This window comes from Eschrichtius robustus, chromosome 5, assembly GCF_028021215.1.
Source record: "Eschrichtius robustus isolate mEscRob2 chromosome 5, mEscRob2.pri, whole genome shotgun sequence".
Taxonomy (NCBI): domain Eukaryota; kingdom Metazoa; phylum Chordata; class Mammalia; order Artiodactyla; family Eschrichtiidae; genus Eschrichtius; species Eschrichtius robustus.
Window position 1 is genome coordinate 13280642 of NC_090828.1, and position 18198 is coordinate 13298839.

Sequence of the window (18198 nt, forward strand, 5' to 3'; positions counted from 1 at the left end):
TGTGGTGCTTTCTACCTAAATGGAGGTAGATTTTTTTTGGACATGGTGCCATATGTCATTATTAATGTAGCTACATTATGTGATGAAGATGAAGGTAATAATGATGACAGTAAAAGCAATGATAGTAATGATAATAATAATAATAATAATACCAACAATAATGGCAGCTACCATGATATGGTGTCTACTCCACTGGTTGTTCCACGTGTATCGTATCTTTATTTCTCTTAACAAGACAACAAAAGGAATATTATTATTTCTAATTAACAAATGAGTAAACTTCACTTTAAGAATTAAGGACCGCTTTATGGGTCTCACTAAAACTAAGAAGTGGAATAAACCAATCCCACCTTCTGTGCAGGGACTAGGATTTTTCCACGACTCAGTTATCCCCTCCTGTACACACCCACACACTGTTACTCTAAATTTCCATCTTACAATAGGGTGATAATCCACAGATTTATTAAAGTATCCCAGGACAGGAAAAATGTCCAATGTGCATAAATTAAAAAACTAATTATCTACGTCTCCATCACTTCAAAAAAGGCCATAAATGAACATGGCCAACGTTAATAATTGAATCTACCCATTGTTAGAGCATTTTTCCTTTTTAAAAATGTCAACTATTCCGCATGCCTACATCTGCCTTTCATCTTGCTTCTTAGATTATAGGACTAGGATGGTTATCTCTGCCCCAACTGGAAAGCATCTGAGAACGCGGATCACATAGGTCTTAGAATCAAGATCACTTAACTCCACTAACTCCGCACAAAGGCAGAGACCTCCAGGCAATTGTTCATGTGCTCTGGTTAAGCTACATGCTTGCCCTTTGCTGAATAAACGTTAAAAATCATCTTTCCTCAAACTTAAATGTGTGTGTATACAACGTTGTATTTTGTATATCTGTCCTGCATGCCAGGAGGGCAATTTAGCTCAAACCCTGTGATCTAGCAGTTATATTTCTAAGGTACTAGCCTACGAAAATACTTCTAAATGTGCAAAAGATAGTTTGAAAAGAATGTTTTTTATAGCATTATCTGGAATAGTTTAAAAAAAAAGGTTAGCAACCTAAAGCTCTATCATGTGGAAAGGATCGAATAAATTATACTGTACACCCTAAAAAACAGTATTCCAAATTTCTATACAATTCTTCAATCTCATACCCACAAAGTATCAAAAATGAAACACGAAATTCTTACAGATACCAACAAATCATTAAAAGCCTAATAGACATCTCAATATGCCCCAAACCTTTCTCACCAAAACCCCTTTTTTCTGCTGTCTTCACCATCCCAGCTAATGGGAATGTCATCTTTTATCTTGCTCTCACACCCCACATCCAATCTGTCACCAAATTCCATCAACTCTACCTTCAAAATGTACCTCCAATTCCACCACTTCTCCCCCATCCAGCGCTGCTGCTCTGGTCCATGCCACCATCTGTCCTTCTCGTGATGGTTTTTACAGCCTCCCAACTGATGTTCCTGCTTCTGCCCCACAGAGCAGCCAGAATGATCCTCCTTTTCATTAGAGGAGTCAGATTATGGCATTCTTTCTCCCAAAACCCTACAAAAAATTCTCATCTCATCTCAAATGTGTGGAAGCCAAAGTCTTGACAGTGACCTCGTGGCGCGTGGCCCGACAAGATCGGACCCCATTACTTCTGACCTGACCTTCTGACCCCTTGCTTGCTCCCCTCCAGCCACTCTGACCTCCTTATAGTTCCTCCCAACATGTCAGGAATGCTCCCCTCTAGGACCTCTTCTCTGGGTGTTCCTTCTTCCTGGAAATGTGTCACCCGGGAGATCCACACGGCTTCTTCCCTCACTTACTTCAGGCCCTTTCTCAAATGTGACATCCGTAGTGAGTCTTTTCCTGACCCACCTGTATACCTCTGCACTCTTTCCAAACCCCTGACCCCAACGCCCTGATTTCATTTTCTTCATAGAACGTGTTGCATTTTAACTTGCTCTCTACTCTACTTGTTTATTGTCTGTCTTCCTCACCCCACCCACACCAGATTGTAAATCCCATGAGGGCAAGCTTTTATTTATTTATTTATTTATTTATTTATTTATTTATTTATTTATTTAAATTTTACTGTTTTGTTCACTGCTTTATCCCAAGCACCTAGAACTATGCCTGACCTATAATAGATGTTCAATAAATGCTTAATGAAAAACTTTATATAGAAACAAAATATCCATGCAACACATATAAACCTCACCCTAATAGAAAATTAACAAGTCTTCTTGGTGAAGCTCTTCTTCACTGCTGAACCACTTCATTTCTTATTCAAACATCAGGATGTGCTGAGTGGTATACTTAGTCCCAAATCAAAGACTAAAATGTAATTTACTAGTTAAAATAATGGATTTTAAATGCTGGTATTTTTATTTTTAAAACAGCTTCCTTGGGCTTCCCTGGTGGCACAGTGGTTGAGAGTCTGCCTGCCAATGCAGGGGACACGGGTTCGAGCCCTGGTCTGGGAAGATCCCACATGCTGCGGAGCAACTAGGCCCGTGAGCCACAATTACTGAGCCTGCGCGTCTGGAGCCTGTGCTCCGCAACAAGAAAGGCCGCAATAATGAGAGGCCCGCGCACCGCGATGAAGAGCGGCCCCCACTTGCCGCAACTAGAGAAAGCCCTCGCACAGAAACGAAGACCCAACACAGCCATAAATAAATAAATAAATAAATAAAAATTTAAAACAAACAAAAAAACAGCTTCCTTGTACATCTTAATGAAAGTGATTTTCTTGAAAAAATTTTTTTCTCCCTCTGCTTCCTGGCAGGCTAGTTATATTCATATTCTAGCATGGACATGAATATTCTGTCCTGTATTTCCAAATATGAGTGTTATTGAGAATAACTCTAGAGGCATGTGTTCCACGCAGAGATTCATTTTGGGAGAGGGGCTTGATTTTCCGTCTATCAATTCATGATTAAAGTTAATTTCAAGGTGATCTATACATTTATAATGAAGATGTTTTCTTCAGGCTATGTCAAAGTTGGACAGAAGCCTTCGAGCTATTTTATTAACATGCTCAGCCTCTGCTCTAGCCATATCATTTGTTACATTAGACATGTTCTCTAAGCTATACTGCATTTTTAGTAGCTAAAAAAAAAAATCCCCTGACTCATACCCTTGCTCAATAATAATTTCTTTTCCTTATCTGGGTTTTTAAACCTTTTCCAAAGGCCATGCTTACTTAAAGATTGAGAATATCCTCTGATAGGCTGAAGAGTATAAAGAAACAGCCCTAGACTAAAAACTATTGTCTCATTAATCTATAACCATCTCTAAATATTTAACACTACTTCTGCAAGAAAGAGTACCTTAAGTTTTCCAATGGGTTTCTTTTCAATGATTCAGGTCGCCACAGGTTTGGATGTTTGGAAGGTTCACTCTTGCTGTGATTTCCTCAGCGTAAGAAGAGCTTAATTCTCAGGCTGACTGACAGTCTCACGTGGGATTGTGTTCTAAAAAGCCCCTCCTCTTGCCAACATCTGTCTATTTATTTCAGATACAGAATAGACACTGAGCTTCTTAAAACGTAAAGTGAGTGCTAGGTCCCAGATGTAATTAAAGTTGAAACAACCAGAAGTACAAATAGCTCTCAAAAAGGTATGTGAGAAGAATAAAGGCTTACCTTAACACAAGCCATTAAAGGTCCCTCTTAATGTGACCTCTAATTGCCCTGGCAGGTGATGGAGTGAGAAACCTAAAATCACATCTATTACAAATATAGATGTAATGTGAATTGTAAATAGATGAATGCTGATGTTTGTATGAATCCTCTTAAGACTGTGGTGACCGTTACTGAAAACAGGAGCCCAACAGGACAGACACCATTTTGACTTATAAAGTGAACTGGCCCAACAGCCAAAATGGACAAATGTGGTGTCCTTAGGCTAAGTGGGGAAAGTTAATATTAATGAGCATAAGTGGTATCATTAGATATATGCTCATTAATATTAACTTTCCCCTCCAGCACTAAAAAAAAAATAGAACATTTTAAATAAATCAATTCATTTAGGATCAGCCTTGTAGATTTGGCTTCTGGCTCAATATAGAGCAGTGAGGGATGAACAAGGCAAATTATTGAATTCTCTCCTCTAATCGTATGGTCCTATGAATAAAAATCTCCCCATGCATTTGGTATTCTAACAAAAATTACTCCAATGTCTGGATATCTTATTTAGCTTTGAAAAAAGAAATCTGGGTGCACAATTTTAGCAACAACAAAAAAATAAGCAAAGCAGCTTGTGGTCCTCTGAAATGATTAATAGAAAAGTGATTGGAATTAATCACAAACACAAGAGGAAGCTGAAATTAGAGAGGGTTATTAAGATACTCTCTGCTGTTTAATCTCACCCCCTTATCAACACATTAACCTTGTTTTCTCTGCCTGTGCTCTGAGTCCTACAGCAAAATTAGGTCAGAAATTCACATCAGATCAGATCAGCTGATTCATTCCAGCAAGACCCTGACACGCTGCAGATTCGGGTTTCATTCTAGATAGGAGTATGGCTGAGGGCTTTGGGGGTTTGTTCCCTATGCTCTAAGCATAGGAGATAGAGCTGGCTGTAGAGTATTTCTAAATATTCTAAGCTAGCTGTAGAGTATTTCTGAAAGTTTCTGAACCCTGTTTCATTTAACGGTCCTCACTTCACCTGAACAAAATGAACATCCATTTTCATACACAAATAGAGCATTTCATTTTTCTACATACCTGCAATTAAATCAAACCCAGTGAGATTACCTATTCGTGACCAAAGTAGCTATTCACGTTGCACTGAACAGATATATTGCTCGCTAAAGTGTACTTCAGTAAATGCTCCCTATTTCCATAAAGTCTGTCACAAATCATGAGTATGATTCCAGAAGCCATAGCTATCTAAATAGGATTTATGTAACTGTTAACATTTCTCTAATAAGAGCTCTCAATGTAATTATGTATTTGGGTAATCATTTAAAATATTAACCAGTTCTAAACTTTGGTATCAGAATCATTTGCTTTTTAAGTAACAATGCTTTAGTAAAGGGAAAGCAATTTTTTTTTAAATTTTTACTTTTTTTTTCTGTATTGTCTAAAGGATGAACTTTCCTGGTGCTTTGTTTCTCTTTGACTAACAGAGATACTGAAACCTTCAAATTTAAATAACTTCCAAGTATATATCCTAATATACAAATGCATGTATTTTTTTAAAGGAGCTGTAACTAATCTAATTCCATTTCTGACTGTCACTTTTAAACAGGAAATATAACCTCATATAGATCCCTTGAGGGCATCCACAGGGAATAGAGACATTCCTAATCAGCTTAAGTAGTCCTTTGTGTCAGAACCACTTTGCTAAAGTCCAGAGCTGTCTTCCGGACTGGCAATGTTTGGGAGAATTTCACTAATGTAGCATTTGTTTTATTAGAAAAAAAATTCAACCCCTTTCTACAATAGAAAAAATACTCAGAAAGACATGTACTGGGAACACATTTTCTTGTTGCTTTTTATTTAAGGGATATGTCCTATATTGTTTTCAAAATACTGTGGCTAATAGTAAAATGAGACAATGCAGGTACTAGCTCCAGAATCCAGATAGAAAAATTCACATGAAGGGAAGCCTCAAACCTAAGCATGCATCGTTTAGTATACCAGATGATCTTTTATTGCCCCTCTTCCTCAGTGAATATCCTTACTGGATGTCCTAAACAAGATGTTTCCTGTAAAGAGTGAATCTCCAAAGCAGACGTATGTTCACAGGTACACACAGGTACTGCCTTACAGGTTGTTTGTAACCAGACTGCTCTCATTGGTCAGTTGCCTCCTTCTTAATGGCTAGTGCCTATGTGTGTCAATGGTTCAATATACCTATCATCTCTGTGTCTTAAACATCCCTCTTCACCCACACACATGACAAACTAGGGTTTGGTAACCCATCTCAAGTGATCTCACTCGTTTGAAACTGTAGGTTTTGCATGTTTGTTTTCTAATAAGCTTTTTAATAAAAAATAAAATCTCATTTAACAGTGCCTGCAGAAAACCATTGGAATTTAAAATAGCAGAAATGATGAGCTACTGAAATATTTTTTCATTCTCCATTAACTTTTCGCCCTTGAGTCTATCTCTCTCTTTCTTTCTCACCAAATGTTATTTGGAGCTGTTAAGAAAAGTACTAACAAACAGTATCACTTTTTATTTATTTGAAATGTTTCACCCAATAAGACTTTTCAGTAAAATCCCATTTGAGAAATGGAAGTGAAGGTACAAGAAAGTTAGTAGTGACAAAGGACTCAAGTTAGTTTAAAAATAAGGAATTGGGCTCAGAAAGCTTAAGTGACTTAGAACACTGAGAATGTGATGAGGGTATTCCTTTTCTAAGGGCTCAGTGTTTTAAGTTTCCCAGCTTCAACACAAAAGGCATTTCAGCACATATGTGATCTAGAAGGTCAATCATATGAAATCCTATTTCCATTTTTTAAGCAGTCCCTGGCAGTCTGCACATTTCTGAAATTGCAACTGGCGTATTTCACAGAGAATTAGCATCAATGCCTTTTCAAGGTCAAACATGCTCCATCTTTAGATTTTTCAGCATTTATATCCTGTATATTAAATCATAGTATATATTAAAGAAGGCATTCAGCAGACGTGATAAAGAATTTTAATTGATTAGACTGTGTTCATTAACGTCATGTTAAATTTTCCCTACAACTTGACATAAATTGCATGTTCAAAGTATTAAATTATGTGTGAAATTTAGATGTGGGTATTCTGCTTTGGTTGCCATCTCTGGAACCTCAGAATTCCTGTGTGACCAGAATCTTGCTAAGGAATTTTCAAAAATTTAAAAAATACACTTCCTATTAGGAACGTTGTTGAAGCAATTCTAAAAATGTACTGTGAGAATATTCTATATAATATTTAAAATTTATTATATTTTTAAATTGTCAGAATCCCAGAATACTGGTCAACATATGAACAAAACCAAAATTAAATTTGAACATTTCAACAGGTACTGAGATGGAATAACTTGAGATATCTGCAGCTAGCCCCACCCAAAGTCAGGAAGGACTTTAGTCTCCTCCTGCTGCCCAATCACGACATTTTTGGCTCCTTTCATGTTTCTCTCTCCAACTTTTCCCACGACAACATCCAGAGACTTCTATGTATGTCCTCACACTGTGCATGGGCCCTGCTTTTGTAAAAGAAAGTCATCTGGGCAACATGGATGGACCTAGAGATCATAATACTAAGTGAAGTAAGCCAGACAGAGAAAGATAAATATCCTATGATATCACTTATATGTGGAATCTAAACAAAAATGATACAAATGAACTTATTTACAAAACAGAAACAGACTCACAGACTGAAAACAAACTTATAGTTGCTAAAGGGGAAAGGAGGGGAGGGATAAATTTGGAATTCGGGATTAACAGATACACACTACTATATATAAAATAGATAAACAACAAGGACCTACTGTAGAGCACAGAGAACTATATTCAATATTTTGTAATAATGTATAAAGGAAAAGAATCTGAAAAATTATATATATATATATATATATATATATTCACTTTGCTGTACACCTGAGACATTGTAAATCAACTATACTTCAATAAAAAACAACAACAACCACAACAAAAAATAAACAAAAAAGAAAGTCATCTGAGAAGTCTCAAAATTTAAGAGATTTTACTAGTATTTTTTCTCTTCCAAAGATATTTGCACTTTAAATTAGGATTCCAGAAAACATTTGGGGGAAAGAGTGTAGGAAAGAGTGGGGAGGAGTTACTGATAGCAAGATACATACTACGTCTTTCAGTTCCTAGCATGTGTGATACCTATGGTACAGTAATAAAATGGTGTTTGAGGAGCCAGGTTTGGGGCCGTCACACAGAATTAGTCATCCGTTCATTCATCACTCAGTCACCTGTACATCGTGGCTGAACAGTCTGTGCTCCTATCTGAAATACTTGAGATCCCATCCCTTCCCACCTACTCAAGGACATAGTCACAGTAATTTTTCCTTCCCCCTCCTAAGTCGTTAACATTTCCCTTTCTACTGTAATCTTTCATATCAGCATTTCAGATAAGCTAGTTTTTGCTCTGCTTAAAGGGAAAAACCAGAAAAACAGAACACTATAGACCTCTCTTCCCCCTTCAACTACTCTCCATATTTGTGAATTTTGTTTAACCTCGAAAGTTCCTAAAATAGTTCACTATTCCTCTCTTCCTTGTTTCAATTCCTCTTTTCGCATCCCCTTGTGAACATGACTCCACTGGGTTTTGTCCCCAGACCTCCACCAAAACTGTTCTCGTCAACAACACCAATGTAGTAAAAGGCATCGTTCAATCCTCAGGATTCAATATATTTGATCTACCAGTAAAATCTCTCTCTCTTCTTTAATCACTTTTGTCATTTCACTCTGAGGCAACACCCGCCTTGGTGATTCTTCTCTTATCCCACTAGCTGTTCTTACTGGATTCTTCTACTGTTCCTGTCATGTAAACAATTAGGTGTCCCAAGGAACAGTCGTGTGGGTTTTTATCCTCTCTATCTAATTTTATGTCCTAGGGATCCTTAACTAGGCTCATGATTGTAAAAAATCTATGACTCTCATATTAAAACCTCCAGTTTTGATCTCCATCATGAGCCCTGGATCCAACTGCCTATCCAGAATTCTCCACTTGAACATCTAAAAGGGCTCCCAGCACTGGCTTATGAAAGCTGAACTCCCATTCCCCCACCATTTAAACTAAATTTGCTCCTGTTCTAGTCTTTACCATTTCATTAAGTGGAAGCAGCATTCTTCTAGTTGTTTCAGGAAAAACGAGACATAACATAACAACAACAGAACCAGAACAGCAAGGAAACAAACTTGAGAGCCATCTTCAATTCCTTTCTCTTATTCAACTTCTACGTCTCATCAATTAGAAAATTTTACTGGTGTCCCAAATTTTAGCATTTTATGCCACATTTACTAGTACCACCCTGGTCCAAACTACCATCATCTCTCACTTGAATTACTGCAAAAACTTTCTCTCTGAATTCCCTGCATCCAACTATGCCCTGTCCATCTGTTCAACACATAGAAACCAGAGTAATCCTTGTTAAAAAGGGCAGTTAGGGCATGCCATACCTCTGCTCAAGAAATCTTCAATGAATATATTTTTTTCTTTTAGAGTAAAACATGAACTTATAACGCTCTACATTACCTGGTGGCCCCACTACCAGTCAAACTTACACCCCTTCCAATCTTTGCTTGGTCACTACACGACACCTTCCCTTCTTGGAACACATCAAACTTGTTGTTTCCTCTGTCTAGAATTCTCTTCCCCAGACAGCCAGGTGGCTCATGTCTCTGGCAACAGGCTCCCAATGTCTAATGTCTCTGCTCAGATGTTGTTGGATTTCAGAGGTCTTCCCTGGCCTCTATTCTTATTGCCCTCACCCTGCTTTATTTTACAGTGTAAAAATTTATTACCACCTATCATATATATTTATTTATACTTATTTCTTTCATGTTGCCTCTCTTTCTCCCTTCTCTCAGAATATAGTTCTTTTATAACCAGGAACTTTGTTCTGTTCATTGCTGTCTCATAAAGGTCTAGAACATTTCCTGGCACTTAGTAAGGTTTCAATAAATATTTCACCAATGAATGAATACACTTAGCAGCAAGTTGTTTATTGAACAATAAGTTGGCTTCAGATTCTGTTCTAAGAACTGTATATACAAATAGTCATTCTTCTCACGAAACTTACATTGTAACTTGAACATCAGCAGCCATGTCACATATTGTGTGCATTGTTTGCTCATTGTCTCTAATCACCTTGACCGCAGGTGAGAGATGCCCTATCTAGCTCACTGGTTCAGCATCATTTCTTACTTCCAGGATTAAAGCCTCTATGCCTGACCCCTTATTTCATGGCTGGAGTCAGAATTCAACTTGAACATCAGCTCACTTTACTAGGACCTGGCAGTCTGTTGACCTCTAGTTGGTGTCCCCATGCTTGGGAAGTTGGTTTATTCTTCAACTCTACCCACATCTACTGACAAATTCTGAATAGCCTCATCATCTAAAATGCCACCATCACTAGGTCGCTGTGACATAAGGTACACACATTTATAACTCTCCTGTGGGTAACACCAACTACTGTGGCAACAACAGCCTTACAAGCAACATTGCTATGGAACCTTAACAGTAAGCTGGCTTCAGGCATACCTACTCCCACATCTCTGGCTCATGTGCTGCCATGGAAACAATGAAAGTGCACAGTAAATGAACATCTATCTCATCAAATGCCAGATCCTAGAAGGCTCTTGCTTCTTCCTGCTACCAGTGGGTTCTTCGTTTTCCTCCTAATCTGATTATAGAAAGATAAACTGCTAATTTAAAACTGACTAGTAGGGATTTCCCTGGTGGTATAGGGGTTAAGAATCTGCCTGCCAATGCAAGGGACATGGGTTCGAGCCCTGGTCCAGGAAGATCCCACATGCCACGGAGCAACTAGGCCCATGCACCATAACTACTGAGCCTGTGCTCTAGAGCCCAGAGCCACAACTACTGAGCCCGCATGCCACAACTGCTGAGGCCCGCGCGCCTGACTCCCATGCTCAGCGCAATGAGAAACCCGCACACCGCAACGAAGAGTGGCCCCCACTCTCTGCAACTAGAGAAAGCCCGTGTGCAGCAACGAAGACTCAACACAGCCAATAAATAAATAAATAAATAAATAAATTTATTAAAAAATAAAACTGACAAGTACCTTTCTTCCTCCCCTCTTTGAATCTTTACTTATTTGATACAAGAAAGAACACTCATACTCAGAAGAACTGTTTCAAACAAGACATCGACATTGATTAAACATGCACACACCCATACACACACACACACACACACACACACACACACACACACACACAGGGTGGGTGACTTCTCCTGCCCTTACTCTGTTCTTAAGCAGGGCTAGACTACAGTTTGATATTGTGTTGACAGTGTGATGTGGAAGCAAAATTGTCCAGATCATTTGGGACTTTTTCAATTCAATGTGTGATCTGAACTATCTTTATGTTTATGGCTTGTAATATAATTCTAGAGTTAATGTAGCAGGAACTAACACAAAGTTTACTTAACTGAATTTCCTGGACCTCATGTACTATGCAATGACCGGGTTTTGCTGTGTCTCCACCTACCTAAATTCCAGCCCCTGTCCCCTGGACTTTTGACTTCTTGGAATTGTTGGTTATGCCCCTTTGAACACTTGACCACTTAAAATGAGTCATTTTTACTTTCTTAATATCTATGGATCTTTAGATAGAAACTTTCTGAGGTTGTTGATGAAACACAGAAGCTAATAATACAGTGATAAGCACCCTGGGGTGCTCTGTACAATCTAATAGAACTATTCAGCAAATAATTCTGTCTCTATGCTTAGAGAAAAGAGTGAATTATGTTTAATGGCAAGATTGGGAAACTTTAGATTTTAGAGATGAAGTTATTTTAAAAATCACATAGGATAACTTTTTTGTTCTGAGTTTCAGAAACCTTAGACTCACAAAAGTAAATTAAAATGTTTACATACATATAGAAGTTCAGGGCTTCCCTGGTGGTGCAGTGGTTAAGAATCTGCCTGCCAATGCAGGGGACACGGGTTCGAGCCCTGGTCTAGGAAGATCCCAAATGCCTCGGAGCAACTAAGCCCACATGCCACAACTACTGAGCTTGTGGTCTAGAGCCAGAGCTCCACAACGAGAGAAGCCACAGCAATGAGAAGCCCGTGGGCGCCGCAACAAAGAGTAGCCCCTGCTTGCCCGAAGACCCAATGCAGCCAAAAATAAATAAATAAAATAAATAAATGTATAAAAAAAAATACATCTTTGTTAAAAAAAAAAAGTTCATCAGAGGTACTTAGCAGAATAAAAAAAGTTGTTCTAAGAAAGGGCACTTAGTGCATCCTAGAAAGGAACCTGTGATACCAACTAAAATTAGGTAGAAATAAAAAATAACATATCTCAAAATAACATCTGCAATTATGAACATGTTTATCAAGCATGCCATTTTACAAATCTTTGTATACCTGGTAATAGAATAGATTTCCATTTGAATAATCCAGAGAAAAAAGATTACACTCTTTCAACTAATCTTGTATAAAATTTCCAAATCTCTCACCCTCTTTCCCTCTCTCTTCCTTCCCACCCTCTCATACAGAGTTGTTTGCCATTAAATGATTGGAATAGTGCATCCTTACCTAGCTTCCTTATAAGAATCAATAGTTTACCTTAAAAGAATATGTTCTTTTCCTTCATATCATAATGTTCACAGAGAGTAAGCAAAAGGATTAATTCCAGATTAGATGAAAAATCTACCAACTATCAAAATAGCTTACTATTACCATTCGGTTATCCAGGCAATTGATGGATTAATTTCCTAAATTCTGTCTCTTCGCACTTAGTAAATGGACTCCATTGAAGAAATAGACTCCATCAAACACATATCTCTGCCTGTAACACTGCAACACATACACTCAGAAAATAGTGTAACATTTTTTTGAAAAATCAAAAGATGTGTATCCTTACTTTGGTCTCAGCACGCTAGGGAACTTAGCCTCCATTTGGAGGCTGCAATCGGGGCTCATTTGCTTGTAGCAGGTAGGTTTTGCAGCATAAAAGTCATTTCATTTGAACAAACCTGGGGCACTTGGTACCAGACAAGAGATGTAATAGCCACAGAATTCTACACAGAGGGCAAACACTGAGGATTCCACTTCAGAAACTCACATAATTCTAATTCTTGACAAGTCTTCTCATAATCTAGGAAGGTGGTGAACTCTCTTACAAGATAAGGATGATACAAAGACCATTATATATGGGGATTTTCATTAAATATTAAAGTGTGTGTTCCCTGAATCTTTTATCGAGAGATTGTTCAGTATGAACTTTTATTTAGAGGAAACTGAATTCTTTCCCTACCCTGTCTGCGTCTCCATACTCACGACACAAAAGTAAACAACTTTTGTCAACTAAGGCAAGTGTCCTGTCAGTAGGGTGCATTGTGTGTTCATCATAGTTGAGAAGACATTTTCGCTTTGTCTCCTCAAGTCTAACTTTGACAAACCTCTTCTTGACCAGGTGACAGCATCACAGCCTCTGCAGAACTCACAGAGACCCTGAGGTGTGCAAAACTCAGAACACTTTCATTTATACTTACCGTTTTATTGCTTCTTCTTGTCTTCGGCGTTTTTCATTCTTTTCCTTCAAGTAGGCCAGGTTTGTTTCATTTCTCAAGCGATCATTTTCTCGAGCAATGTCTGATGCATTCTGAATAACCAATCCGTCGTAGGCCTTCATCCCCATATCCTCAATATACTGGAGAAATGTGTCCAGAGGGTCTTCCTCAGGATTAGAACTCATCATCCTGGAGGATTTCATGTGAAAAGGAACACTTCCTGTGGGATGAGAACACATTTTACGTTCATCAAAGATGTGGATAAAAGCAAGGTGCTGCTTATCCTCTTAACATCTTGTCAGCCCCAAACTCCAATGATTACGGCGGGATCTACTTGGAGAAAATGTCTCATTAGAAATTACAGTCAGAGTATTTAAAGTTAATATTAAATGAATGTTGCCTGGGTAGCAAACACTTCTTCAAAGCACCAAAAGTAGCAAATCAAAGGCTAAAGCTCTCGCGCTGAAAGGTGATGTGAGGGTGCAAATATCTGGGGGAAGAAAAACGTAAGTTTATGTAAACAGAGTCATGATTTTGCTTCTCAAAAATGTGTTCATATACTAATAAAATACAGTAGAACCAAGGTTCATTTTTTTTCTGATTACTACAAAGACTTTTCTGTTCAATTTCAAATAAAATGGTGTAATTATTTGGAATGCACTTTTTTAAAAAAATAAATTTACTTATTTAATTTGGCTGCATTGGGTCTTCGTTGCCATGCGTGGGCTTCTCATTGCAGTGGCTTTTCTTGTTGCGGAACACTGGCTCTAGGCACACGGGCTTCATAGTTGTGGCTCGCAGGATCTAGAGTGCAGGCTCAGTAGTTGTGGCGCACGGGCTTAGTTGCTCCGCGGCACATGGGATCTTCCCAAACCAGGGCTCGAACCCATGTCCCCTGCATTGGCAGGCGGATTCTTAACCACTGCACTACCAGGGAAGTCCTGGAATGAAATTTCTTATTGTGTGTTTTCTTTGCAATTTAAAATTAAGATTTATGAATCTGAATAATCCATGCAAAATATAGCAGTAATCAAGGAAATACACATTTCTAATATCATTTGTCTTACAAATAATCTCTTTTTGACCCTCCATTATTTTCCAAAATGGTGCTCTGTAATGGCTTCGAGCTGTAACTCAAATATCACAGATCACCAGGACCACGTTAATCCTTACCAGTCTGGTAATTCAAGCAGTGGCAATTACGATGATCTTTGCTACATGAGGTTTAAAAACCTGAGCCACAGAAAGGAATACTGAAAGCCAAAGTCAAATCAAAACAAAAACGCAAACATAGGACTTTCAAAGCTCACCTATAAAATGCTGGAAATAATACACCCACCTCCTGCTGATGTGAAGATTATGAGAGGTGATGACTGTAGAGAACTTAGCATAAAGTTCAACAATAGTAAGCATATACGTAATAAAGTTAGCTAATATTATTGGCAGGAATAATAATGTAAAATGTGTATATATGTATAGATGGATGGGTGGATAAATAACCAGCAGGCTATAAAAGTCAGCATGCCTTGAAGTAGAGGAATCCAAAGAATCATAGAAATAAATGAAGCTGGGGATAGAAAAATTGTGTTTTAATCAAACAAAAGTAGAACTGAAGTTTAACTAATTATGTACAGGGGTAAGTATTTTACCCATCTAGCTTAATAACCATTATTGTCCTCAATTGCATATTCACTGTGGTAAAGCAAAATCAATTAACAAGGAGAAAACACTGGCAATTTAAAAATTATAAATTACCTTTACATCTTTTACTTTCTTCAAAAGACTCCGAAAGATATATATTTTTTAAATATCAGCCCAGCTTTTTAATGTAGAAGTCCTAGACCTTCATTTTTACCATTACAAATCATTTTCATTCTGATTTTTTAAATAAGAATAATCATGTTCCATAACCTGGATCGTAGCTATGGAAACTTCAGTTCTTATCAGAGTTTATTAGCATTTCAGCTGCCAGTCAATCCATATGTTACTTGAAGCCCAATCTGAATTTAAGGATTTATTCCTCAATCTGTAAGAAACTGTTGAAACTAGATAGATGAGTGGTTTGTTGACTCATGATTTTCTGTTATGTTGTTTTCTTATGTTTGGTTTGGTTTTAAGCCATAATGGGCTGGCAAATGAAATGGACTTTTAATTCTAACTATCTAAGGTAATAAATTGTATTTCATTATCAGCCTATCAGATTAGATGCTGAAGTGGTGAACACACATAGGAATAAAAAATTGCTGCTACAAATGATTGTAATTTGGGGGGGAAATGCAACATGATTCTCAAACAGCTAAAGCATTAGTATTATTGGGAATTCACTTCTACCAAAGGCTACAGCACTAGGTGTGCTTAGGTAAAAAAAGATCTGCATAACCTTATGGAAATTAATTCTACCATAGTTAAGCAAGCCAAGTCAGTGTTACAAGGATTCTAGACAGAATGCCTCAGGGTTGAAGATGATCACTTCCACACCGCCCTGGAGCAAAATTGTCTATTTCCCCACTGCCTAAGGCATTACCCAAAGATTTTTATTTCTTCCCTTAAGTTTTCCTCCCCATCCGGATGACACCAGTGATTCTTCACACAGTTTACATATTCCAAATATTAACAAGGTTAATTGTGTACCTCTGAAAATTGATTATCTTCCTAAGTGGTCTTTCAAAGTGCCTGAAGTTTAAATTATGTTTATTCTGATAAAATATTAAATCATAAATCATAAAATATGTATACCATGGAGAGTCATATTGTAAGATTTTTTAAGCTGAGGTGAAAATTTGCGGGGTGAAAATCAACCATAAAATCTAGTAAAACTTCAGAGCAATGAAAATTGGATGTTGGTGAACATGCTTTTGTCATCCAATTCTAGAGGATAATTGTTTCTACAATCATTTATTTATGCAAGTATTTCTTGAGCACATATTATGCACTAGGCACTGATAAAGGCAGAACTGTGTCCCTCTAGACATTCACACTGCAGTGAAAGAACACAATAAATAAAAAATCGCAATACAATGTGACAAGGGCACGGGTTCATTTGGCAATGTTGGCATTCACTAGTTTGTCATGGTTATGTTCACCATTTTTGAGGATGAACAAAGAACACTTTTTAACAATTATATCTAGTCTTCAAAAATAAAAATAAAAAATAGACTGGAGCCCTACCAATGTTTAAGTATCATACTTTTTTGCTTCTTTGTCCACATGTAAAAGGTAGTTTGTAATGTAGGGGGAAAGTAAGGCAGTCTTGAAGGGCATACATTTGGGGAGTTGACCATAATGGCCTAAAAATCCTAAACTAAAGCACCCCTAGATCTATGACTTTGTGCAAGTTAATCAACCTCTTTAAGCTTGAGTCCCCACATTTTTAAAATCATATTTATGCTATTGTGAGGATTCAGTTAGAAAATGTATGTAATTGTTCAATAAATGTGACCATAGTTATTAGTCACTAACATTACTATTAGATGATTTTTCACAATTCTTAACTGTGGTGAAGATTATGGTTTGTAATAACTCCTCGATAAGCATAGTTTTACTTTGAAACATAATAGAGTAGAATGTTTATTATTCAACTTCCTTAATCACAGGTATTCAAATAGAGGCCATGAAAATGGTTAACAGATTTGTTCACTAACCAAATGCATGTAAAACCACTTATCCATTCTGTCCCATTTTTCAAATCTAGAAAATAAGGACTTTGGGGCATATGAACCAAGATGCGCATCCCATCTCTCAAACACTTGGACTCCACCCTTCCAAGCCCAAGGATGTTTCTCAGGTAACTGGACTGTGAATGAACAGATTCCTGGCCTCACTGAAGAAAAGTGAGTCTTGTATTAAGTGCCTATATCATTACAACTTCTACCATTCCCATGCGGTGAGAACCCACAGACAAGTATGATCTCAAATCTGCCCTTCAGAAATTTATATTTATGGCTAAGACAGATATTGAATCAGATACATTCCTTATCACTAAATATTTGGCTGCATTTTGATTATTGGATATTAAATCAAGATCATTTCTAGCCCTTGAACGACAATCTTGTATGCAAGCATTTTATAAAAGCTTGTTTTCAGCACCTAATTCCAAAGTTGGCATCATAAAAGAACATAGTTAAGAAACAAATGGGCAGCTTCCTTCAGGTAGCATCTTTAGATAAATTGCAATTAATTAATTAATTAATGAGTGTACCATAGTAGATCACAAATTATTGCATAGGATATTTGTAACAGAGCGGGTGAGATTGAAGGGAACTTTTGCATTTTTCCAGGCATCCCCTTTATTTGAACTATGTGTCTGCAGCCATTTTTGCTGAAAACAAATTAGACATTTTAGCCCCCCCTAGAGCATTGGCTGAAAGCTGGCATCCATTGTCTTCACCCACAAAGCAGATATATTTTCTTTGGAATGCAAGGCGTTGATTCCAATAACAGAAGATTTTTGTGTATGTGTTCTTTTTCTTGGAAGTTATGGTCAACATTTAAAATTTGTGCCAGGGACTCTCCTGGGAAAGCATCTAAGATAGTGGAGATCAGAATTCCCATACAAACCACAGATAGCTTCAAGTCTTCACTTTACGCCTTTCCTGTATTGCTGTATTCTGCATTTATAAGAGACTGCTTTTGTTTAATTTTTGGACTACTGTATTTAGAATCATTCCATTCTAATAAAAGCTACAGATGTTGGTTTAAATACAACTGGGTGGTTAATTGCTCAGCTTTATTTTATTTTATTCTTTCACTTTTGTTATTTATTTCCTATTGACCACACCCTTTATAAAGATTGCTTTGTATAATATTGTGAGACTTCTCAAAATTTGAAATTTCACTCTACTCAGCTAAAATGCACCAACTTAAGCTGGTAGGATTCAGGTCGTATTTAAGACATTAAGCATTTTATCTTTTAATTGAGTTAATCATTTCCTTATTTTCTTTTGTGTAAAATCATCACTCTACCTTACCAA

General features: G+C 37.3%; 1 protein-coding gene across 1 annotated transcript in view; it reads right to left on the reverse strand.

Annotated features, from left to right (window-relative positions):
* Positions 1 to 13431, reverse strand: part of NYAP2 (neuronal tyrosine-phosphorylated phosphoinositide-3-kinase adaptor 2) — a 243087-nt gene extending 229656 nt beyond the window's left edge. The window contains exon 1 of the mRNA XM_068543754.1: positions 13211 to 13431. Coding sequence (XP_068399855.1) covers positions 13211 to 13431 — 221 coding nt within the window. The remainder of the gene's footprint in view (positions 1 to 13210) is intronic.
* Between the last annotated feature and the right edge of the window lie 4767 nt (positions 13432 to 18198).